Source organism: Lepidochelys olivacea (genome assembly GCF_965140295.1).
Source record: "Lepidochelys olivacea isolate rLepOli2 genome assembly, chromosome: 24".
Taxonomy (NCBI): domain Eukaryota; kingdom Metazoa; phylum Chordata; order Testudines; family Cheloniidae; genus Lepidochelys; species Lepidochelys olivacea.
In genome coordinates this window covers 11,333,394-11,358,194 of record NC_140434.1, presented here as the reverse complement: position 1 = coordinate 11,358,194, position 24,801 = coordinate 11,333,394, and the positions used below count along the sequence as shown (strand labels likewise).

The window sequence follows — 24,801 nt, the reverse complement described above, 5'->3', positions numbered from 1 at the left end:
CCCTGCTGCTTGGTCTCATTCTGCTCACATTTCTAGGGGCGTTTTGTGACCAGGAGGGCTGGCATTATTGTAGAGGAGCTGAGAGTCCAGGGCAGGGAGGGTTCTGTGATTAACCACACAGCTACAGCATGGCAGACACCACAGCCCCTGATCAATGCCGGACTCTCACTAACCCCAGTACTGCACTCAGAGGGTTAAATGACAGGCATTCTTAGCCTAGGGTTAGGTCAGCCCTGCTCACCCCCCCGCCCCAGGCAGCACTGTTGTCCTAGCCCAGAAACAGGGTGGAAGCAAAATGAGGGGCAAGTGGGCTCTCAGGACTCCAGTGGGGCCCATCATGGAGGGAAGCTGCTGAAGCTGAGGGTGGCTGCAGAGATGAGATGCATTAACAATGAGATGCAAGCCATCTTGGAAGGCCATGGGAGGGGGGCCGGAGGGCTGCACTCAGCCGCAGGACCAGGCTTTGGTGGCTGTCGGGTGAATTCTGCAATGCTTAAATAAACTGATGTGGGCATTAAATACAAGCGCCCTGAGCCTTAACAAGGAGACGCCAAGGCCATGGAGGCACTAACTACGCTGCATGGGTGTGCTGGGAACATCAGCACATGTGGGGCCACCTGAGTCAGGCCCTGAGCACCAAGCACAAGACTGTAATTAACAAGCAAATTGCACCCATAGGCTTAGGTGTAGTTTGACTTCTCTATAGGGGGCATGGGGGTGGGAGGGAAGGGCTTTAATCATACATATAGATCTACCGATTGTTCGTGGTACAATTGTTAGTGGTAGTTAAATTACAGTGTACCCAAAATCACAAATACAGTTTACATTCATTATTTAATCACCCTTTTTTTATTTTAACTTAATTATTTGCCATGTTTACCAGCTACCACTTAAAAAATCAGCATTTGCTTAAACACAAATTATTGACAGGTTTCAGAGTAACAGCCGTGTTAGTCTGTATTCACAAAAAGAAAAGGAGTACTTGTGGCACCTTAGAGACTAACCAATTTTTTTAGCATGAGCTTTCGTGAGCTACAGCTCACTTCATCGGATGCATACCGTGGAAACTGCAGCAGACTTTATATACACACAGAGAATATGAAACAATACCTCCTCCCATCCCACTGTCCTGCTGGTAATAGCTTATCTAAAGTGATCATCAAGTTGGGCCATTTCCAGCACAAATCCAGGTTTTCTCACCCTCCACCCCCCCACACAAATTCACTCTCCTGCTGGTGATAGCCCATCCAAAGTGACAACTCTCTACACAATGTGCATGATAATCAAGTTGGGCCATTTCCTGCACAAATCCAGGTTCTCTCACCCCCTCACCCCCCTCCCAAAAACCACACACACAAACTCACTATCCTGCTGGTAATAGCTCATCCAAAGTGACCACTCTCCCTACAATGTGCATGATAATCAAGGTGGGCCATTTCCAGCACAAATCCAGATTTTCTCACCCCCCCACCCCCATACACACACAAACTCACTCTCCTGCTGGTAATAGCTCACCCAAACTGACCACTCTCCAAGTTTAGATCCAAGTTAAGCCAGAACATCTGGGGGGGGAGAGGGGTAGGAAAAAACAAGGGGAAATAGGCTACCTTGCATAATGACTTAGCCACTCCCAGTCTCTATTTAAGCCTAGATTAATAGTATCCAATTTGCAAATGAATTCCAATTCAGCAGTTTCTCGCTGGAGTCTGGATTTGAAGTTTTTTTGTTTTAAGATAGCGACCTTCATGTCTGTGATTGCGTGACCAGAGAGATTGAAAGCTGGAGGCATGCAGGTAGGAATAGCGGTCAGTAGGTTTCCGGTATAGGGTAAACACATAAACACATAAACACCACCCTATACCGGAAACCTACTGACCGTTATTCCTACCTGCATGCCTCCAGCTTTCACCCTGACCACACCACACGATCCATCATCTACAGCCAAGCTCTGCGATACAACCGCATTTGCTCCAACCCCTCAGACAGAGACAAACACCTACAAGATCTCTGTCAAGCTTTCTTACAACTACAATACCCACCTGTGGAAGTAAAGAAACAGATTGATAGAGCCAGAAGAGTTCCCAGAAGTTACCTACTACAGGACAGGCCTAACAAAGAAAATAACAGAACGCCACTAGCCGTCACGTTCAGCCCCCAACTAAAACCCCTCCAACGCATTATTAAGGATCTACAACCTATCCTAAAGGATGACCCAACACTTTCACAAATCTTGGGAGACAGGCCAGTCCTTGCCTACAGACAGCCCCGCAACCTGAAGCAAATACTCACCAACAACCACATACCACACAACAGAACCACTAACCCAGGAACTTATCCTTGCAACAAAGCCCGTTGCCAACTGTGCCCACATATCTATTCAGGGGACACCATCACAGGGCCTAATAACATCAGCCACACTATCAGAGGCTCGTATACCTGCACATCCACCAATGTGATATATGCCATCATGTGCCAGCAATGCCCCTCTGCCATGTACATTGGTCAAACTGGACAGTCTCTACGTAAAAGAATAAATGGACACAAATCAGATGTCAAGAATTATAACATTCATAAACCAGTCGGAGAACACTTCAATCTCTCTGGTCACGCAATCACAGACATGAAGGTCGCTATCTTAAAACAAAAAAACTTCAAATCCAGACTCCAGCGAGAAACTGCTGAATTGGAATTCATTTGCAAATTGGATACTATTAATTTAGGCTTAAATAGAGACTGAGAGTGGCTAAGTCATTATGCAAGGTAGCCTATTTCCCCTTGTTTTTTCCTACCCCCCCCCCCCCAGATGTTCTGGTTTAACTTGGATCTAAACTTGGAGAGCGGTCAGTTTGGGTGAGCTATTACCAGCAGGAGAGTGAGTTTGTGTGTGTATGGGGGTGGGGGGGATGTGAGAAAACCTGGATTTGTGCTGGAAATGGCCCACCTTAATTATGCACATTGTAGGGAGAATGGTCACTTTGGATGGGCTATCACCAGCAGGAGAGTGAATTTGTGTGGGGCGGTGGAGGGTGAGAAAACCTGGATTTGTGCTGGAAATGGCCCAACTTGATGATCACTTTAGATAAGCTATTACCAGCAGGACAGTGGGGTGGGAGGAGGTATTGTTTCATATTCTCTGTGTGTATATAAAGTCTGCTGCAGTTTCCACGGTATGCATCCGATGAAGTGAGCTGTAGCTCATGAAAGCTCATGCTCAAACAAATTGGTTAGTCTCTAAGGTGCCACAAGTACTCCTTTTCTTTTTACAAATTATTGAATAAACAGAACCGAGCACTTTCATGTAACTATGGCTCATAACTCCCTGGTTTGAGAGTTACATAAAGATTGTCTTAATATAGAAATACTGTATTTATCTTAATGTAGAAGCAATTGTCTTTCCCTACGGTTAGCTTTTCTCGGTTTTAGCTAAAGTAAAATAATTTGATGGCTCTAAATTAAAACAGAGTAATATTTTACTCAAATTAAAACTTTCATAGGCCACAGAGTCACTTTTCCACAGGTGTTTTGCATCATCCTATAGCATCTAATAGAAAATTATAACTATGCTGTAGCTTTTTAGAGTAATTTCTCAAGATGCTTGATCCAATGCCCATTGAAGTCAATAGGAGTCTCTGGTGAGGTCTATACTACACACACTGCGGTAACATGTTACTGAGGGGTGTGCCAAATTCAGCCCCTGATCGATGTAGTTATAGCGAACCTAACCCCCGGGTAGACAGAGCTATGTTGGTAGGAGGGCTTCTCTCTCCCATCGGCTTAAAGCATCCTCCCCAGACGTGCTACAGCAGTGCAGCCAGGGCTGGCCCTAGGGGTGGGTGGGCTAGGCCCCTGCCCAGGGTGGATAGCCAAGAGGGCACAGTGCTGGTAAATCCCACCCACTTGACCTGCCGATAGCAGGGCTTAGAGGCAGCCAGCCAGGCATGGCAGCGTCTGGAGAGGGTGGACGGACTGAGCTGCGGGGGGAGGGGGGAAGAAGGGGGGGCAGCTGGAGCAGCCAGGTAACTGCTCTGAAGTGGGGGTGCCCCTCCTCCCCGCTGCCCTGCTCCACTGAGTCTGCAGCAACCGCTGCTCCTGCCTCCCCCTCTGCCCCCACCCATGGAGCCGCCCTGGCCAAGCTCAGGACCTGGAGCGTGGCTCCTGTGTGCTGGAGAGGAGGCTTGCTGATGTCAGGCTGTCTCCCTCCCCCGAACCCGGGTACCCAGTCTCTGCTGAGCTGGGGTGGGGGTGAGGGGGAGCCTGTCTGTGCTGGTGCCTCCATATCTGGAGTGGGAGCTGGCGCTGCTGTTCAGGCTCCTAGTGGTCTTCTTAAACAGACAGCGCACTGACACACTCGGCACACACACACACTCCCCCAGCACACACACTGTCTCTCTCACACACACACTCCCCCAGCACACACACTGTCTCTCTCACACACACACTCCCCCAGTGCACACACTGTCTCTCTCTCACACACACTCCCCCAGCACACACACTGTCTCTCTCACACACACACTCCCCCAGCACACACACTGTCTCTCTCACACACACACTCCCCCAGCGCACACACTGTCTCTCTCTCACACACACTCCCCCAGCGCACACACTGTCTCTCTCACACACACACTCCCCCAGCACACACACTGTCTCTCTCACACACACACTCCCCCAGCGCACACACTGTCTCTCTCACACACACACTCCCCCAGTGCACACACTGTCTCTCTCACACACACACTCCCCCAGCGCACACACTGTCTCTCTCTCACACACACTCCCCCAGCACACACACTGTCTCTCTCACACACACACTCCCCCAGCACACACACCTGTCTCTCTCACACACACACTCCCCCAGCGCACACACTGTCTCTCTCACACACACACTCCCCCAGTGCACACACTGTCTCTCTCACACACACACTCCCCCAGCACACACACCTGTCTCTCTCACACACACACTCCCCCAGCGCACACACTGTCTCTCTCACACACACACTCCCCCAGCACACACTGTCTCTCTCACACACACACTCCCCCAGCACGCACACTGTCTCTCTCACACACACAGACTCCCAACACACTAGGGTGACCACACATCCGAGCACCCCCGCCCACGTGTGGCTGGCCCGAGCCGCTCACCTGAGCCTCCGTCCCTGCGCCAGGTGCAGGCGGGATTCGGGTGAGCAGCAACACACATGGTGACCATATTTCCCAAAGGCTGGGAATGGCACTGCTGCTCACGCGAGTCCTGCCTCCCCCCTGCGCAGGGCTGGCATCGCCGCTCGCCCCCACTCACGCTCCTCTGCACCCCACCTTTTTTGACAAAAGGGGCATTTCTCCCGTTTGCTCTTTCCAACTGATCAAATTATCAAGAGCAAATGGGACAAATGACTTTTTCCAAAAAAGCACTGTCCTGGCCAAAATGAGACATATGGTCACCCTACAACATACAATACACCCCCCCCCGCAACACTCCCCCGGCCCGCAAACGCTCAGAGAGGGATGCCTGGCCAGCACCAGCCGCCAGTGCTGAATTTGTGGGGGGGGGGCTCAGCCCCAGCATCTCTTCCAATACAAATTAAGCACTGGGGGGAGGCAGTGGGGCCTGGAGGTGATGGGGGGGAACTGTGGGGATCAGGGGCGATGGGGGAGAGCTCTGAGGGTCAGGGACAATGGGGGGTGGTGTGCCTGCGGGGGTCAGGAGCGCCAAAATACAAGTGTGCCTTCGGCACCATTTTCATGAAGATCAGCCCTGGGCACAACTACATCAGTGCAGCTGCGCCGATGTAATTTTCAAGTGTGGACCTGCCCTTTGACGTCTAGCTTTTTCTAGGGGTGTTAGAAGAGGCCACAGAGCCCCACGATGTTGCTAAAGACACCTGTTGGTTCCACCTCTATTGATGCAGTTGAATTCAGCTTTCAGTTTGTTCCCCAAACTCCAGGCAAGCATGCGGGAGGGGAAGAAAAGGGAAAGCAACATCAACAAAACAAGATTTGTACAGCTCACTCCAAACTGAGATCTCCGTCTTGCACATAAGTTCCCCGTTTCTCACCCTTTGCATGAAGCAGATCTGCCTGCATTGCTTGCCACAGAGTTAATTGCATTTTTAATAAACACTTTGTATTTATTAACCATACTAAACTGAAATTAAATCCTCATATAGCGTGTCAAAATATGTCTTTCAGAAAGACTGGTAGCTCCGATTTTCTCTTTTCCTATGTCACCTTTTTAGAAAGAAATACGCTCTGTTCCCCCGAAATGGGAGGGCTAATGTCTTTTGCACACATCAAACAAACCCATTGCTAAAGGCTGTCCCCAGCCCCTCCACACCAGGTGCACCAAGATAGCAAGTGAGAGGGACAGAGTCTCACAGGAATGCAATCCAGGTGTGGGACAGGCAGTGTCCAAGCCTCAGCCTGGCAGTGTCCAAGGGTGGAGGGGATCAGTGTGGGGGAATGCAGGTGCGGGGTAAGAGGGTTCTGTGTGGGGCAATCTTGGTGTGAGTGGCTGTCACGGAGTGTGGAAGAGTCAGGACCCAGCACCCCCCACTTCCTAAGGTTCACTGAGACTCTCAGCCAGCCAGTAAAACAGAAGGTTTATTAGACAACAGGAACACACTCTAAAACAGAGCTTGTAGGTACAGAGAACAGGACCCCTTAGTCAGGTCCATCTTGGAGGGTAGGGAGCCCAGACCCCGGTTCTGGGCCTCTCTCCATTTCCCTGGCCAGCCAAACTGAAGCCCCCTCCAGTCCCTCCTCTGGCCTTTGTCTCTCCCCGGGCCAGGACACCACCTGATCTCTTTGTTCTCCAAAACCTTCAGTTGTTGGAGAACAAACAGGGGAGGGGCCCAGGCTATCAGTTGCTAGGAGACAGGGTGTCGGCCATTCTCTGTGCAGACAGCATCACACCTGCCTAGAGCTCTGCAACTATCACACATCCTTATCCCACCACCTTATACATAAGATACTTAAGAAATGCATAGGAGAAACTGAGGCACCCACACAGTATTCAGAGAAAACATTAAGAACATTCCCACTTCGTCAAAGTGGCTCAGTGCGGGGTCCGGATGCAGGGGGAATTTGAATGCATAGAGGCTCATTGTGGGGTTCTGGGTGCAGAAGGAATGGGACTCTGCAGGGGGTGGGTCCAGGTGAAGGTGGGTGGGGCTCAGTGGGGGAGGGGTCTGGGTGCACAGGGGTTGGGCAGACGGGGCGGGGGGAGTGGGTCCCATACAGTGACCCCTCCCCACCGCAGCTGAGAAGTGATGGGGACAGGAAGTTGGGGAGAGGTGCAGAGCTTCCTGCAGCCGGGGGTGGTTCTGACTGGCCCCAGTGGCTCCCAGCAGGGGCAGTCCAGTCATCCTCTCCCCCACACCCCCAGCCGGGACTAACAACTGACAGCTCACCTGGGTTGGGAAGCAGCTTAGGCGCCTGGCTATCCTCGGTGAAAATAGCCACAGCCCAGTTGGGGAAAGTGACCAGCAGGCACAGAGCTTCCGGCATCACTGCTCCCCCCACCCGAAAGTTCCAGAGCTAAGGGAGAAAACTGGGCGCCCCTCCATGCGTCACCTCTGCCTCCTATTCAATTTGGGGGGGCAAGGCCCTCCCATACCCCCCAATCTCCACCCATGCCCATAGGACTGAACCTCACTTTACTGCTTCCTTTGCCCCTCGTGCCTCCCACTGTCCTTGCCCCTCCCAGTAACACGGCCACTCCCTAGGCAGCCCAGCTCTCTGGCAGAGGCCAGTTCTCCTGGCGCCGTCTTGGGATTGAGTGACACCTGGGCTGGGCTGGTCAGACCTGGGCAAACCAGTTACAAAGCTGTCACTCACAAAGGGACTAAGCAGTGTTTAATTTGTGCTAGGGCTTGCCAAGGTTGAGCCCCGACACCTCTAAGCTTGACAGTTCACAGTCCCGGCACCTCTGGGCCTGGCAGTTCACAGCCCCGGCACCTCTGGGCTGGGCAGTTCACAGCCCCGGCACCTCTGGGCTTGGCAGTCCATAGCCCCGGCACCTCTGGGCCTGGCAGTTCACAGCCCTGGCACCTCTGGGCCTGGCAGTTCACAGCCCCGGCACCTCTGGGCTTGCCACATCAGGCATGAAAGTAAAAATGTTGCTTGAGCCCTGGCACCTCTTTCCTTACACATTAAGCACTGAGACTGAGGCTCCTAAAGATGCAGACAGGCACCTAAGACTAGGTTCACGTAGGGGATTAGGCACCTACCTGCCACATTAAGTGCCTACGTCCAACGTTTAGGCACCTCTGACATCCTTAAGACCAGCACTCAGTGGCTACCTAACCCTGAAGGTGTCTAAGTCCCCCAGTGCCTAAGTTCCTGCTGGTTGGCATAGGCAAAGTTCTGATGCGGCCCCCTGTAAACAAGCAGTGCAGACCCCTTGCTCGTGCCTAAGACCCAGTGGGATTCTTAGGCCAGGCATTCCCCCGCCTAGCTCCCCTGCGCACAAGAGACAGCTGGGGTGACCAGGTCCAGCATTTTTCAGTCTTGGGTGTGCACGTGTGTGTCTCCAGAGAACCCAAAGGCCTGGGGGTTCGAGTGCTCATCAGAGTTGTGGCCGATACAGCTTCAAATCCCTGCACTACCTGAGTTGGAGCAGGGATTTAAACCTGGCTCTCCCACACCCCGGAGTGTCCTGACCTAGCAAGGAAAGTCCTTCTCTCTCTGGCCCAGTGAGCAGTGAACTGCGCACAAAGTGGAACTGCTCCAACAAGAGTGATGGAGAGTGTCAGTGACCAGGACCAGGGCAGTGGTTAGAGCAGGTGTCAGTAGCCAGGAGTCAGAGCCAAGGGTCAAAGCCAGAGCCTGAAGTCAGGAATCGGAGCCAAGGCTCAGAACCAGGCTACCTGGAGCGAGACAAGACAAGGGCAGGGTTGGGTCCAAGGCAGAAGCAGGGTTGGAACAAGGCTGGGAAACAAGCAGGCACAGAAGCTATCACAGCTGTGGGCAAGTGCTTTGATCAGCCACTGAACTGCTGCTGCTGTTGGGCTTAGGAGCCAGTCTGCGGACCCTTCCAACCAATCAGACAGTATAGCCAGTTAGGTAGCTTGTTACAGGCCATCTGTGCTCAGTGGCCTGGCTCTGCTGCGGCCCTGATTCCTCCCCACCCCTTGAAGGTGCCTCTAGGGGCCTTGGGGCCTGATTTCTCAGGATACTTCCAATGGAACTTTTGCAATAGGTCTAGAGCGTGGATGTTGTCTACCAGTTCCCAAGACCACTCGTCTGTACTGTCGCCTTCCCAGTACATCAAGTATTGGAGCCTTCCCCTAACTTGCTGAAAGTCAAGAATTCAGTGGACTAAGTTCTCCTCCTCCAATAGAACCATAGAATATCAGGGTTGGAAGGGACCTCAGGAGGTCATCTAGTCCAACCCCCTGCTCAAAGCAGGACCAATCCCCAACTAAATCTTTGATCAACCCGCTGTTTGCAGGAAGAGCCAAGTCATCTCCTGTGCAGTAGGAACAGCATGGCACGAGACAAGTGCCCCTTCTTTGTTGGGAGGTCAACGACAACCAGGCTTGGCAAGTGTCCACAGGAGTATAGCTGTTCTACAATGAAGCCCTTTGAGATCATAGACCCAAGCTGTGGAGGTGTGGGCAGGGGCTGATTGTGAGTTCTTGGTACTGGTGCAGACGTCACAGGACCTTATAGAATCCTTGATGTAAACTAGTAGGCCTGGCCACCAGCAGCACCTGGAGATCAGATTCCTGTTCTTACAATGGCCCAGGAGTGGCCAATTGTGGGATGGTGTCAATACCTGAAGCCTACATTCTTCCTGCAGTAGCATCCCTATGGCTGCTCCACTTCAGGTGCATGCACCTCTCGAGCCCTTGATCAGAGACTTTCAGTTTGCAGCTTCCATTTGGCACATGCATGCATCCTCCTTGTGCTGGACACTCAGGCTATCTAGGGGTGCATGGGTGAATCGCCCTCAATTGTCTTGGCCTGAGATGGAGCCTTAGTGTGTCTGCCTTGAGCATGCCTCGGCTTTTAAACCGCTCTTAGAATACTTAGGGCTAGAGCACACATGGAAAAAAATTAGCTGGTGCTTAGCACCCACCAATAGTCAGCTCCCCTCACCCCCACAGCGCCTCTCATCTGCCTGCGGCCCCACTGATCAACCTCTCCCCCTCTCTCCCAGTGCCTCCCGCCTGTCGCAATCAGCTGTTCCGTGGCATGCAGGAGGCACTGGGAGGAGAGGCGGAAGGGAGGAGCAGGACAGGTCGTGCTCGGGGGGGGGGGGCGGAACTGGGTGGGAAGAGACGGGGCAGAGGTGGGGGCTTGGGAGAATGGATGGGGTTGGGGTGGGGCCTGGGGCAGAGCTGGAATGGGAAGAGGTGGGGCAGGGGGGGCTTGGAGGAAGAGGGTAGGTGAGAGTGGGGCCTGAGACAGGGCAGGGGGTTGAGCACTCCTGGGGCCCAGAGGAAGTCAGGCCTGTGCAGAAGTTAGTTAGGTTGAGTGTTATTATGGTTAGTTAGTAGAGTGAAATAGGGAGAGGATAATTTTCTCTCCTCTTTCCCTTTTGGGGACTTGTTTTCTCCTGGCAGGGCATCCCTGGCTCTCCAAGCTTCAAACATTGCCTCACCTGCCAAAAGGCCATACTGGTGAGCAATGGCCACTCTAAGTGTGTCTGTTGCTTGCGGGGGGAGGGGGTCCCTCATCTCCCAGAAGCGCACGTCTCAGTTCAGGGCAAGGAAGACCATGGAGATTAAGCTCAGACCATTTAAGATGGAGTGCTCCATTTGACCAGTGTCTGAGCCGGATCAGGAGAGGCCATTGCCCCGCACACCACATCTATCCCTGGATAGATCCAGCGCCCCCTCTACTTTGGCGCAACCTTCCACTAAGAAAGGGGAGACTTTGGAAGCACCAAGGAAAGCTTTCAAAAAGAGGACTGTGGAGTCTCACCTTAAGGAGCCAGCTCTAAAAAAGACCGGGTCCCCAGAGAGATCTACAGTTTCCAAAGCTTTGTCTTCTCAGCTGGGTACTGTTGAGTCAAAGGACTCCTCTGTACTGGCAGGACCATGAAGTCCTGGGATGCCAAGGGGAAAGGACACGGCTCTGATAAGACCTTGGTACCATCTTCAAGCAAGGAGGGCAAACATAGACACTCAGGATGGGCACTGTCAAGTTTGGCCCTGCTGTCGGTACCTTTGCATTCTGCCCAGCTGTCAGTATCTATGCCTTGTGCTCAGCTGTCAGTATCTATGCCTTGTGCTCAGCTGTCAGTATCTATGCATTTGGCACTTTCATCATGGAGCAGGCAATGGCACCAGGCATCACTGGTGTTGTCTTTGGTATGCCCACCAACGGCACCATTGGTGGCAGCAACCATGGCCTCAGCTACCATGTCACGACCAATCCCTCACTTGTTCTCAAAGGTCCTGGCAGTAGTGGCTGCTTACCAGTAACAAGATGAGATCCTAGTCTTCCCTCAGTGACTGGCTACTCAAGGGCTGTTCTTATGAAGCAGTGCTATCTTCCCCCAGACGGCCCTTGCTCTATTCCAGACGTTGGGTCTGCAACTAAATGTAAAAAAAGTCCACATGAACCCCTGTGCAGAAGATTTAATTTATAGGGGCACATTTGGAATTGATGACAGCCAGAGTCTACCTTCTCTCAGACAGATTCATACCATTGTCCAGGCTGGTACGGGCAATTCAGGGAAGTCCTCAGACCATAATAAGAAACTGTCTTCAGCTCCTGGGGCATATGGCAGCTTGAAGCCTTGTGACTGATCATGCAAAGCTATGAATCCGCTGCTTCCAGGGTTGGCTCAGAATGACCTATTCTCTGGGCAGACAGGTGACGGTTCCTCTACAAGTAAGAAACTCCTTCAACTGGTTGAAGGCTCAGCCTAACATCTGTGCAGGTGTTCCTTCCTGTCACCCAGCTCCATTGGTGATGTTAAAAACAGATGCTTCACTATTGGGATGGTGAGCCCTCCCCAATGCCAGGACCCAAGGCAGATGGACAGCTCAAGAAACCAATCTCCACACGAAATTGTTGGAGATCAGGGCTGTCAAGAACACTTGCCTTCATTTCTTACCACTCATCGGGGGCAGATCAACCAGGGTCATGACAGACAATGTATCCTGCATGTTTTATATCAACAAGCAGGGAGGAGCAAGATCTCCCTTTTTGTGTGCCATAGCCATGAAGCTATGGAATTTGTGCATAGATCATCAGATCCAAATTTCAGCAGTCTACTCCCAGGTGTTCAGAACATCACAGATGATGTCCTCAGCAGACACGTCTCACAGAGTTAATCCCTTTCCCTTTCACGAATGAGAGCTAGATACCCAAGTTCTCCATAGCATATTCCAGGGAGGGGACTGCCAGTGGTGGATCTCTGTGCCACCTCCAGGAACAGAAAGTGCCTCTTTTCTGCTCAAGAGAGGGCCTGGGCCACCGCTCCTGGGAGATGCCTTTCTTCTATCTTGGAGGAGGGGTCTGTCCTATGCATTCCTTCCAACACAGCTGATAGTAAAGGTGATGAATAAGATCAGACAGGATAGAGCCAACCGGACCAAGACTAGCTTTATACCCTTACCAGCTTCACCTGTGTGTCCACTTGTGACATATTGGTGTGCAATCAAGACTTGTTGGGAGGCTGTGTCTCTGCAACCTTGCCCTGCAACCCTGGGTGCCTTACAATGCCTTTCTGAAGTAGCTCCCTCCTGGGCTGCTCACACACAGCCTTCCAGCATGCGAGCCACACCCCGAGTGTTTGTGTGTAACTGCAGCCTGCCAGCCACACTTGGGTTACACTCTGGCTCTCACCAGCCTGGCTTACACTGCAGGGTGACCCCTCACACTCCCAGCCCCAGATTTTTCCCAGAAATGTATGTCCTGTATTGCCCAACCCTCTCCTGGACAGTATAAGTACATAACATCTGTTATTCCTTTAAGGGAATAATATACACCAGCTTACCACCTTAAATGGAGTTACCCAGACACTTTAACTTAAACACACTGGATTAAATAAAACAGTAAAACAAGTCAAGTTTATTAACTACAGAATGACAGCTTTTAAGTGAGTACAAGTAATGAGGCATAAAAGTCAGAAATGGTTACAAGAAAAATAAAGGTAAAAAACTTTCTATTGCCTAGCATAACAAACTATGTTAGATTCAAAGCAAAGTTTCTCACCACATGCTTCCAAGAGCATCACTGACCAAACTTTCAGGTCAGGACCCCTGCCCCAGAGGCCAATGGCTGTTTCTTTTGTCTTTTCAGGTGCAGAGAATAAGATGAGCAGGTGGAAGGTCTCTTGGGGTATTTGCCCCTCCTTTTTATAATTTCAGTCTCCCTTTGAAAAGCATTTCCAGCTGAGAACCAAGAGACTGGGGTCTGGTGGAGGAAGGAGACCGCATGCTGTTTGTTTGCTAAGGTGCAGGTCTCTTTGTTCCTGACCACATTTCTTGCCAAAGAATGGCCACTTTATAGGTGATGGCCCATCAGCTTTGTTGACACTTGGCTGAGGAATCATCTTGCCCTTTGTCTTTGAGAAACTGGTTTATTCAGTGCCCAGACTTATGTGGGAAACACACTTCAGTCATGATTTCAGCTTACGTTCATCATTTTACACATAATGTTGCAACATGCATTTTACCATGATATTACTGATGAGTAAGTTATGTTTTCAAGTGACACCTCAGAAGGCATGCCTTGTACGAAGATTAGTACAGAACTGTATAGGGTGTGTGAATACAGGGGTGCATAGCATCACACCAACCATCATTTAAACTCCTGACCATTACTCATCTCAGGTCACAGGATGCAGGTCATGTGCTTCATTCCAATCTAGCAGTTCTCTGCCTCAGGGCGTGGCTCCACAATGGTTCACAGGGTTAGAATCCCCCTGCTTTTTGGAAGTACAACAGGTGTTACTGAATGGTAGAAAGAGATCAACCCACACTAGTTACCTGCAGAAATGGAAGAGGCTCTTCCATAGGTGTTGTCATCGCTACCTCATGCCTGATTTTTGCCACTTTCAGTCTTCCTGGATTATCTGCTGGATCTAAAGCAGGGGTTCTCAAACTTCATTGCACCACGACCCCTTTCTGACAACAAAAATTGCTATACCACCTCAAGACAGGAACCTGAAGCCTGAGCCCTCCTGAGCCTTGTCGCCCCGGGCAGGGGGGCCAGGGCCAAAGCTAAAGCCAGAGCCCCACTGTTCTTGGCAGGGGGGCCAAATCCAAATCCCAAGGGCTTCAGCCTGTAACCTGAGTCCCCGCCAGCACCCCACCTATGTTAGAGCAGGCAGTGGAGCTCGGGCTTTGGCCCTGGGCCCCAGCAAGGCTAATGCCAGCCTTTGGTGACCCCATTAAAATGGGGTCATGACCCACTTTGGAGTCCTGACCCACAGTTTGAAAACCACTGATCTAAAGAAATCAGAGTTATCAATTAGTTCAATTAAGGTCCATTTGGCCAAAATATCAGTCTTTCATCCTCTGGTGGAAGGATTTTCTATATTTGCCCATCAGCTGCCATCTAGGTTTATTAAAGGTTTGGGGAATCTCTATCCACAGATTAGGAACCCTACCCTGACCTGGGACCTCATCCTGGTACTCAATTAGTTTATGAGATCTTCAGTCAAACCTATGGCAACCTGTCCACTGTTGCATTTATCTATAAAATCAGCCTTTTTAGTAGCCGTCACATTGGCCTGTAGGGTTGAGGAGATTGGAACTTTGATGACAGACCTCCTGTTCATGGTGTTCTTTAAGGACAAGGTCTCTACACGTCCAAACCCTAAAATCTTACCTAAGGTTCTATCGGAGTTTCACCTCAGTCAATGCATTCATCTACCAGTATTTTTCCCAAAACCACATTGTTCCCTCTAGGAGTCCTGCTTACATACTCTGGCTGTTGGAAGGGTATTGGTCTTTCACTTAGATAGCAATTTAGAAGTCACCAAGACTCTTCATTTCCTTTGCGGATAGATCCAAGGGATCCTTCATCTCTACTCAAAGACTATCAAGGTGGATTTCTGGAGTGATAGCACATTCAACCAGATCACAGGCAACTTCTATGGCAAGCACATTCCTAAGAGATGGCAGAAGAACACATTGACCCCTCATAAGATAAGGAGTGAATGACAGGCTAATGGGTGACAATACTTTGTTCAAACTAGCAGGTACAAGAATAAGGATGGTAACTAACAACATCTGGAGTGTATACGTAACCTTGTTTGTAACAGTGTATAAAAGGAGAAGTCATAGGAGGGGTATCTTTATACTTGCTGAGGGGACAGCATTCTGGTGTGCTGACTGAGTTGGTACCATTGATATACAATGTTGTACCAATGTTGTTGTACCTGTAACCATTGAGCCAGCGGTCTAGTACTGTGCTTTGTTGACAATAAATCTGGCCGAGTACCTTTGCCACCAAACTGAGCCCGTGGTCTTTCTTTTACGAATAACTTGGACTCGAGGTCTGCTGAATTAACATGCTGCACTCTCTGCTCATGCAGCTGACATCAGAGTTCCAAGAACAGCAACAGTAACAGCAGTATAAATGCTGCAGCTTCAGCAACGGTCCACATTACTAACAACAACCAGTGTCCATTCAGCCTGTGGACACGCCCTATGCCTCCTTGCGAGAACACCAAGGCTATACAGGCGTGTGTGGCAAGCTGCCCTCAATTCCTTCTCCACCCAAACATCCGTTAAGGAGCAGTCTGAGCCCTGCTCTACACTAGGCTTTAGGTCGAATTTAGCAGCGTTAAATCGATGTAAACCTGCACCCGTCCACACGATGAAGCCCTTTTTTTCGACTTAAAGGGCTCTTAAAATCGATTTCCTTACTCCACCCCTGACAAGTGGATTAGCGCTTAAATCGGCCTTGCCGGGTCGAATTTGGGGTACTGTGGACACAATTCGACGGCACTGGCATCCCGGAGCTATCCCAGAGTGCTCCATTGTGACCGCTCGGGACAGCACTCTCAACGCAGATGCACTGGCCAGGTAGACAGGAAAAGGCCCGCGAACTTTTGAATCTCATTTCCTGTTTGGCCAGCGTGGCAAGCTGCAGGTGACCATGCAGAGCTCATCAGCAGAAGTGACCATGATGGAGTCCCAGAATCGCAAAAGAGCTCCAGCATGGACTGAACGGGAGGTACGGGATCTGATCGCTGTATGGGGAGAGGAATCCGTGCTATCAGAACTCCGTTCCAGTTTTTGAAATGCCAAAACCTTTGTCAAAATCTCCCAGGACATGAAGGACAGAGGCCATAACAGGGACCCGAAGCAGTGCCGCATGAAACTTAAGGAGCGGAGGCAAGCCTACCAGAAAACCAGAGAGGCGAACGGCCGCTCTGGGTCAGAGCCCCAAACATGCAGCTTCTATGATGAGCTGCATGCCATTTTAGGGGGTTCAGTCACCACTACCCCAGCCATGTTGTTTGACTCCTTCAATGGAGATGGAGGCAACACGGAAGCAGGTTTTGGGGACGAAGAAGATGATGATGATGAGGAGGTTGTAGATAGCTCACAGCAAGCAAGCGGAGAAACCAGTTTTCCCGACAGCCAGGAACTGTTTCTCACCCTGGACCTGGAGCCAGTACCCCCCAAACCCACCCAAGGCTGCCTCCTGGACCTGGCAGATGGAGAAGGGACCTCCAGTGAGTGTACCTTTTAAAATACTATACATGGTTTAAAAGCAAGCATGTGAAAGGATTAATTTGCCCTGGCATTCGCGGCTCTCCTGGATGTACTCCCAAAGCCTTTGCAAAAGGTTTCTGGGGAGGGCAGCCTTATTGCGTCCTCCATGGTAGGACACTTTACCACTCCAGGCCAGTAACACATACTCGGGAATCATTGTACAACAAAGCATTGCAGTGTATGTTTGCTGGCGTTCAAACAACATCCGTTCTTTATCTCTCTGTGTTATCCTCAGGAGAGTGAGATATCATTCATGGTCACCTGGTTGAAATAGGGTTCTTTTCTTCAGGGGACACTCAGAGGAGCCCATTCCTGCTGGGCTGTTTGCATGTGGCTGAACAGAGATGTTCCCCACTGTTAGCCACGGGGAGGGGGGAGGGTTGAGGGGGTAGCTATGCGGTGGGGGAAGGCAAAATGCGACCTTGTAACGAAAGCACATGTGCTATGTATGTAATGTTAACAGCAAGGTTTACCCTGAAAGAGTGTAGCCACTGTTTTATAAAATGTGTCTTTTTAAATACCACTGTCCCTTTTTTTTCTCCACCAGCTGTATGTGTTTCAATGATCAGAGGATCTTCTCCTTCCCAGAGGCTAGTGAAGATTAGAAAGAAAAAAAAATGCACTCGTGATGAAATGTTCTCTGAGCTCATGCTGTCCTCCCACACTGACAGAGCACAGACGAATGCATGGAGGCAAATAATGTCAGAGTGCAGGAAAGCACAAAATGACCGGAAGGAGAGGTGGCGGGCTGAAGAGAGTTAGTGGCGGGCTGAAGAGAGTAAGTGGCGGGCTGAAGACAGGGCTGAAGCTCAAATGTGGCAGCAGCGTGATGAGAAGTGGCAGGATTCAATGCTGAGGCTGCTGGAGGATCAAACCAGTATGCTCCAGTGTATGGTTGAGCTGCAGCAAAGGCAGCTGGAGCACAGACTGCCACTACAGCCCCTGTGTAACCAACCGCCCTCCTCCCCAAGCTCCATAGCCTCCACACCCAGATGCCCAAGAACGCGGTGGGGGGGCCTCTGGCCACCCAGCCACTCCACCCCAGAGGATTGCCCAAAAAACAGAAGGCTGGCATTCAATAAATTTTAAAGTTGTAAACTTTTAAAATGCTGTGTGGCATTTTCCTTCCCTCCTCCACCACCCCTCCTGGGCTACCTTGGTAGTCATCCCCCTATTTGTGTGATGAATGAATAAAGAATGCATGAATGTGAAACAACAATGACTTTATTGCCTCTGCAAGCGGTGATTGAAGGGAGGAGGGGAGGGTGGATAGCTTACAGGGAAGTAGAGTGAACCAAGGGGCGGGGGGTTTCATCGAGGAGAAACAAAGAGAACTTTCACACCGTAGCCTGGCCAGTCATGAAACTGGTTTTCAAAGCTTCTCTGATGCGTACCGCGCCCTCCTGTGCTCTTCTAACCGCCCTGGTGTCTGGCTGCGCATAACCAGCAGCCAGGCGATTTGCCTTAACCTCCCACCCTGCCATAAATGTCTCCCCCTTACTCTCACAGATATTGTGGAGCGCACAGCAAGCAGTAATAACAGTGGGAATATTGGTTTCGCTGAGGTCTAAGCGAGTCAGTAAACTGCGTCAGCGTGCCTTTAAACGTCCAAATGCACATTCTACCACCATTCTGCACTTGCTCAGCCTGTAGTTGAACAGCTCCTGACTACTGTCCAGGCTGACTGTGTACAGCTTCATGAGCCATGGCATTAAGGGGTAGGCTGGGTCCCCAAGGATAACTATAGGCATTTCAACATCCCCAACAGTTATTTTCTGGTCTGGGAATAAAGTCCCTTCCTGCAGCTTTTGAAACAGACCAGAGTTCCTGAAGATGCGAGCGTCATGTACCTTTCCCGGCCATCCCACATTGATGTTGGTGAAATGTCCCTTGTGATCTACCAGAGCTTGCAGCACCTTGCGGTTTATGTACTCGCCAGCTTGGTGCTCCGGTGCCAAGACAGGGAGATGGGTTCCGTCTATGGCCCCACCACAGTTAGGGAATCCCATTGCAGCAAAGCCATCCACTATGACCTGCACATTTCCCAGGGTCACTACCCTTGATATCAGCAGATCTTTGATTGCATGGGCTACTTGCATCACAGCAGCCCCCACAGTAGATTTGCCCACTCCAAATTGATTCCCAACTGACCGGTAGCTGTCTGGCGTTGCAAGCTTCCACAGGGCTATCGCCACTTGCTTCTCAACTCTGAGGGCTGCTCTCATCTTGGTATTCATGCGCTTCAGGACAGGGGAAAGCAAATCACAAAGTTCCATGAAAGTGCCCTTACGCATGCGAAAGTTTCACAGCCACTGGGAATCGTCCCAGACCTGCAACACTATGCGGTCCCACCAGTCTGTGCTTGTTTCCCGAGCCCAGAATTGGCGTTCCACAGCATGAACCTGCCCCATTAGCACCATGATGCATGCATTGGCAGGTCCCAGGCTTTGAGAGAAATCTGTGTCCATGTCCTGATCACTCACGTGACCGCGCTGACGTCGCCTCCTCGCCCGGTATCGTTTTGCCAGGTTCTGGTGCTGCATATACTGCTGGATAATGCGTGTGGTGTTTAATGTGCTCCTAATTGCCAAAGTGAGCTGAGCGGCCTCCATGCTTGCCTTGGTATGGTGTCCGCACAGAAAAAAGGCGCGGAACGATTGTCTGCCGTTGCTCTGACGGAGGGAGGGGCGACTGACGACATGGCTTACAGGGTTGGCTTACAGGGAATTAAAATCAACAAAGGAGGTGGCTTTACATCAATGAGTATTTCAGGCAGGACTTCACAGAGGGTTCCAATAAGAAATGGTGCACCTAAGTAATTGTTCTTATTGGAACAAGCAGGTTGGTCTGGCCTCTGATTGATACATGGCTAGATTTACCTCGCTGCACCTTCTCTGTGAGTGACTGCAGTGTGACCGAGAGGAATGAGTCCCCTAGATGGGGGAGGGGGGGAAGCAAATGAGTACAAAACAAATCTGGTCTATTTCTTGTTTTGATCCACTCCATCTATCTTTTACATCTTTGGCTGGCAGCAGATGGTGCAGAAGGACTGCAAGCCATCCACATCTCATGGCTGCTTGGCAGAAGATGGTGCAGTAGGACTGCTAGCCATCCTCATCTCTTGCCTGCCTGACAGAAGATGGTACAGTAGGACTGCTAGCAATCTGTATCGCCTGCCTGCTCACCATAAGACGGTTCAATAGGACTGACTGCAGGACTAAAGAGAATGACCTGGTCAAGTCACTTCTAATGTAGTCCCTGCACCCATGTCTGCCCAGGCGCTCCTGGCCGATGTGGCCAGGAGCACCTTGGACATGACGATGACGGCAACCAGTCCTACTGCACCGTCTGCTGCCACAAGGCAAGGGGTTGCTGCTGCTGTGTAGCAATGCAGTAGCGCGTCTGCCAGCACCCAGGAGACATACGGTGACGGTTACCTGAGCGGGCTCCATGCTTGCCGTGGTATGGCGTCTGCACAGGTAACTCAAGAAAAAAGGTGCGAAATGATTGTCTGCTGCTGCTTTCACGGAAGGAGGGAGGGAACGGGGGCCTGACGATATGTACCCAGAACCACCCGCGACAATGTTTTAGCCCCATCAGGCATTGGGATCTCAACCCAGAATTCCAATGGGCAGCAGAGACTGCGGGAACTGTGGGATAGCTACCCACAGTGCAACACTCTGGAAGTCGACGCTTGCCTCGGTACTGTGGAAGCGCTCCGCCGAGTTAATGCACTTAATGCACTTAGAGCATTTTCTGTGGGGACACACACACTCGAATATATAAAAACGATTTCTAAAAAAACGACTTCTATAAATTCGACCTAATTCCGTAGTGTGGACATACCCTGAGACAGAGAGGAAGGAGGGCAGGTAGTGGAGCACTCACAGGGACAAACTTCTTGAAGAACTGCAGTTACTGCACAAGGTGAGTCACCTCTTCTTCTTTGAGTAGTGTCCCTGTGGTTGCTTGAGAGATCTGTGTGTTTTTGTACTCTTGTCTCTGGTCAGGAATGTACTCACTTGGTTAGCTGAATCCTGGTGCGTTGCTATTTTGCCAAAGCCAGGCGTACTCTGGCTCACAGCCTACTGAAGAATGTACCAGTATCTGAAATATGTAGGGTGGCTACTTGGGCTTTAATGTGTATGTTTCTGAAATATTATGTCCTGATCCAAGCCATCAGATCTGATGCAGCCCGTGTTTCTGCAGTACTGACTTCAGTTCTGGACTCTATTCTGAAACTTCCTCCTCCATCTGGGGATACTGCTTGGAAGTCACTTGAAGTGAAACTTAGCTTAGGGCTCCAGCAAGGCCTACACCGCTAACTAAAAATCTCCGATGAAGGGCTTGAGAGGCGCATGTGCAACTGAGTTACCGCACAAAGTGAATAACCTTTTCTTGTCCCTGTGGAACATGAAGCCAATCCTTGTGATTCTGTACTTGGAACTCGAAGGCGAGTTGACTACCTGCATCATTCAGGATTTGGTGGATCTGGCTTGCAAACAGGTCATTGGGGAGCAAGGAACAGATGGAGGACATTGGACTGCTGTTGATCATCCCCTTCACACCCTTGAACATGAATCATAGAATCATAGAATATCAGGGTTGGAAGGGACCCCTGAAGGTCATCTAGTCCAACCCCCTGCTCGAAGCAGGACCAATTCCCAGTTAAATCATCCCAGCCAGGGCTTTGTCAAGCCTGACCTTAAAAACCTCTAAGGAAGGAGATTCTACCACCTCCCTAGGTAACGCACTCCAGTGTTTCACCACCCTCTTAGTGAAAAAGTTTTTCCTAATATCCAATCTAAACCTCCCCCACTGCAACTTGAGACCATTACTCCTCGTTCTGTCATCTGCTACCATTGAGAACAGTCTAGAGCCATCCTCTTTGGAACCCCCTTTCAGGTAGTTGAAAGCAGCTATCAAATCCCCCCTCATTCTTCTCTTCTGCACGCTAAACAATCCCAGCTCCCTCAGCCTCTCCTCATAAGTCATGTGTTCTAGACCCCTAATCATTTTTGTTGCCCTTCGCTGGACCCTCTCCAATTTATCCACATCCTTCTTGTAGTGTGGGGCCCAGAACTGGACACAGTACTCCAGATGAGGCCTCACCAATGTCGAATAGAGGGGGACGATCACGTCCCTCGATCTGCTCGCTATGCCCCTACTTATACATCCCAAAATGCCATTGGCCTTCTTGGCAACAAGGGCACACTGCTGACTCATATCCAGCTTCTCGTCCACTGTCACCCCTAGGTCCTTTTCCGCAGAACTGCTGCCTAGCCATTCGGTCCCTAGTCTGTAGCGGTGCATTGGATTCTTCCATCCTAAGTGCAGGACTCTGCACTTATCCTTATTGAACCTCATCAGATTTCTTTTGGCCCAATCCTCCAATTTGTCTAGGTCCTTCTGTATCCTATCCCTCCCCTCCAGCATATCTACCACTCCTCCCAGTTTAGTATCATCCGCAAATTTGCTGAGAGTGCAATCCACACCATCCTCCAGATCATTTATGAAGATATTGAACAAAACCGGCCCCAGGACCGACCCTTGGGGCACTCCACTTGATACCGGCTGCCAACTAGACATGGAGCCATTGATCACTACCCGTTGAGCCCGACAATCTAGCCAGCTTTCTACCCACCTTATAGTGCATTCATCCAGCCCATACTTCCTTAACTTGCTGACAAGAATACTGTGGGAGACCGTGTCAAAAGCTTTGCTAAAGTCAAGAAACAATACATCCACTGCTTTCCCTTCATCCACAGAACCAGTAATCTCATCATAAAAGGCGATTAGATTAGTCAGGCATGACCTTCCCTTGGTGAATCCATGCTGGCTGTTCCTGATCACTTTCCTCTCATGCAAGTGCTTCAGGATTGATTCTTTGAGGACCTGCTCCATGATTTTTCCAGGGACTGAGGTGAGGCTGACTGGCCTGTAGTTCCCAGGATCTTCCTTCTTCCCTTTTTTAAAGATTGGCACTACATTAGCCTTTTTCCAGTCATCCGGGACTTCCCCGGTTCGCCACGAGTTTTCAAAGATAATGGCCAATGGCTCTGCAATCACAGCCGCCAATTCCTTCAGCACTCTCGGATGCAACTCGTCCAGCCCCATGGACTTGTGCACGTCCAGCTTTTCTAAATAGTCAGAGGGTGGCAGAGGGCCTTTCACCAGATTCAACATTTTGTTGGAGAGGGCTTCCACCTTCCAGTTTCCTGTCCCTGACTAATAGGTTACCAAAAATTCAAAGTGAGTGAAAAACTGATACCAGTGGATCTGACATTGGTTAAGGCCTCTAGCAATCTGTAGGTACTCCAGGTTCTTATGGTTTATTGGATTGGGAATTGGATTCCTTCTGCAAGATGGTTTCACCCCTCATAGTCCACCTTGATAACTGGTACCTCCTTGTTCTAAATATTGTAATTTTTCTCAGCAAGGGTTAGCTTCCAAGAAAGAAAGCACAGGAAAGGGGTGGGGTTGGTTGTGGAGGCCCACATGTTGCCATACTGCACCAATGGCAAAGTTCAAGGCACTGGCCTTGTTCCTAAATGGTTTAATGGGATCTGGGTCAATCAGGACAGGTGCCTAGGTGAATGCCCTCTATAGTCAATGAAAGGCCAAATGAACCTCCATAGACCAGGTGAACCAGGCCCCTTTTTGCAAGAATGCCACTATGGCTGCAACCATAGAGAATTCTTTAATAAACCACCTACAAAAATTGGCAAACCCCAGGAATTGCTAAACTATGCATACGTCCTTGGGTGATGCCCAGTTGATTATTGCTGCCACCTTACATAGGTCCATGGTAAATAACTTGGGAAAGACAATATATCCCAAGAATTTTACAGTAGCCTATCAAACTTGTATTTCTTGAGCTTTGCATAAATGTAATTTTGGCAGAATCTCTCCAAGACAGTGAGCACATGATAATTGTGGAGGGCCTGACTTTCAGGGAAAATGAGGATGTTTTTAAGAATAAATAATGAAAAATTGGTCTAGTATGTCCCTAAATATGTCATTTATGAAATACTGGAAAGTTGCTGGGGTGTTGCACAGCCCAAACAGCATGACCAAATGCTCAAAGCGACCATACCTGGTATGAAAGTCTCTCTTCCATTCATCTCCTTTCTGGATCTTCACCAGGTTATAAGCTCCTTGGAGGTCCAACTTTATGAAGACCTTGGCAGAGCAGAGCTTTTGAACAGCTCATTAATCAGTGGTAAGGGGACGAGTTTCAGTTTGTAATCTTGTTCAGCACTCAGTAGTCCACAAAAGGCCAAAGCCTTCATCTCGATAAAGATTGTGGCCCCTCATGGGGATGTAGAGGGCAAATGAATCCCTTCTGCAAGTTTTTCTCTAGATAGGTCCAGAGTACTTGTAGTTTGGGTTCAGAGAAGGAGTAAATGCATCTGAAAGGAATCTCTGCTCCCAGATGGAGCTCATTGGGATGGGCATAGCCGTGATGAGGTGGTAAGGTGTTGGCTTTCTTTTTGTTGAACATGTCAGCATAAAGTTGATATTTAACTGGACTATCTCTGAATTCTTTGAAAGACCGAGTAAGCCATAAAGAGTTGCTGGTCCAAGGTCAGCTCTGGGAAACAGGATTGTCGGCAAGATGGGGAGTCAAAGCGTACTGTGCCTGACTGCCAGCAGACATGCGGGTCATGTGCAATGAGCCACAGGATGCCAGTGACAACATGCATGTGGTGCATGACTTAGCCCATACTGGAGGGTTTCTCAGTGGCCTCAAGGGGTAATTATCTCTAAGAAAGCTGTCTGGTGGTTGACCAATCCTATAGAAAGGCATGACCCATCTATGGACTTCACTAACTTGGAAGTCCTTGCACTGGGAGGAGATATTGTGTGCTTGGGCAAACTCCAGATCCATGAAATTGCCTGAGGCACCCAAGTCCACCAGCACCCTATAAGTTGGTGTTGGACATCACAGGGTGCTGGAGAGGGAGTTAAAGATGTGTTGGGTACTGACTGGCCATCACCAGGGCACTGGAGGATGAGTGTTGGTGTGGACTGTTGGGGAAAAGAGAAGGACACCAGCCCAGCTCAGACCTTCCTATTGCAGCTGGGGCTTGGTGTTTCCTGACCTGGGTGC

At 50.2% G+C, this 24,801-nt stretch overlaps 1 protein-coding gene across 1 annotated transcript in view; it reads left to right on the top strand.

The window, feature by feature from the left end:
• Positions 1–17,729, top strand: part of CFAP45 (cilia and flagella associated protein 45) — a 62,023-nt gene extending 44,294 nt beyond the window's left edge. Inside the window, exon 12 of the mRNA XM_084614059.1 lies at positions 17,236–17,729. Coding sequence (XP_084470185.1) covers positions 17,236–17,293 — 58 coding nt within the window. The 3' untranslated portion in view covers positions 17,294–17,729. The remainder of the gene's footprint in view (positions 1–17,235) is intronic.
• Positions 17,730–24,801: the final 7,072 nt, after the last annotated feature.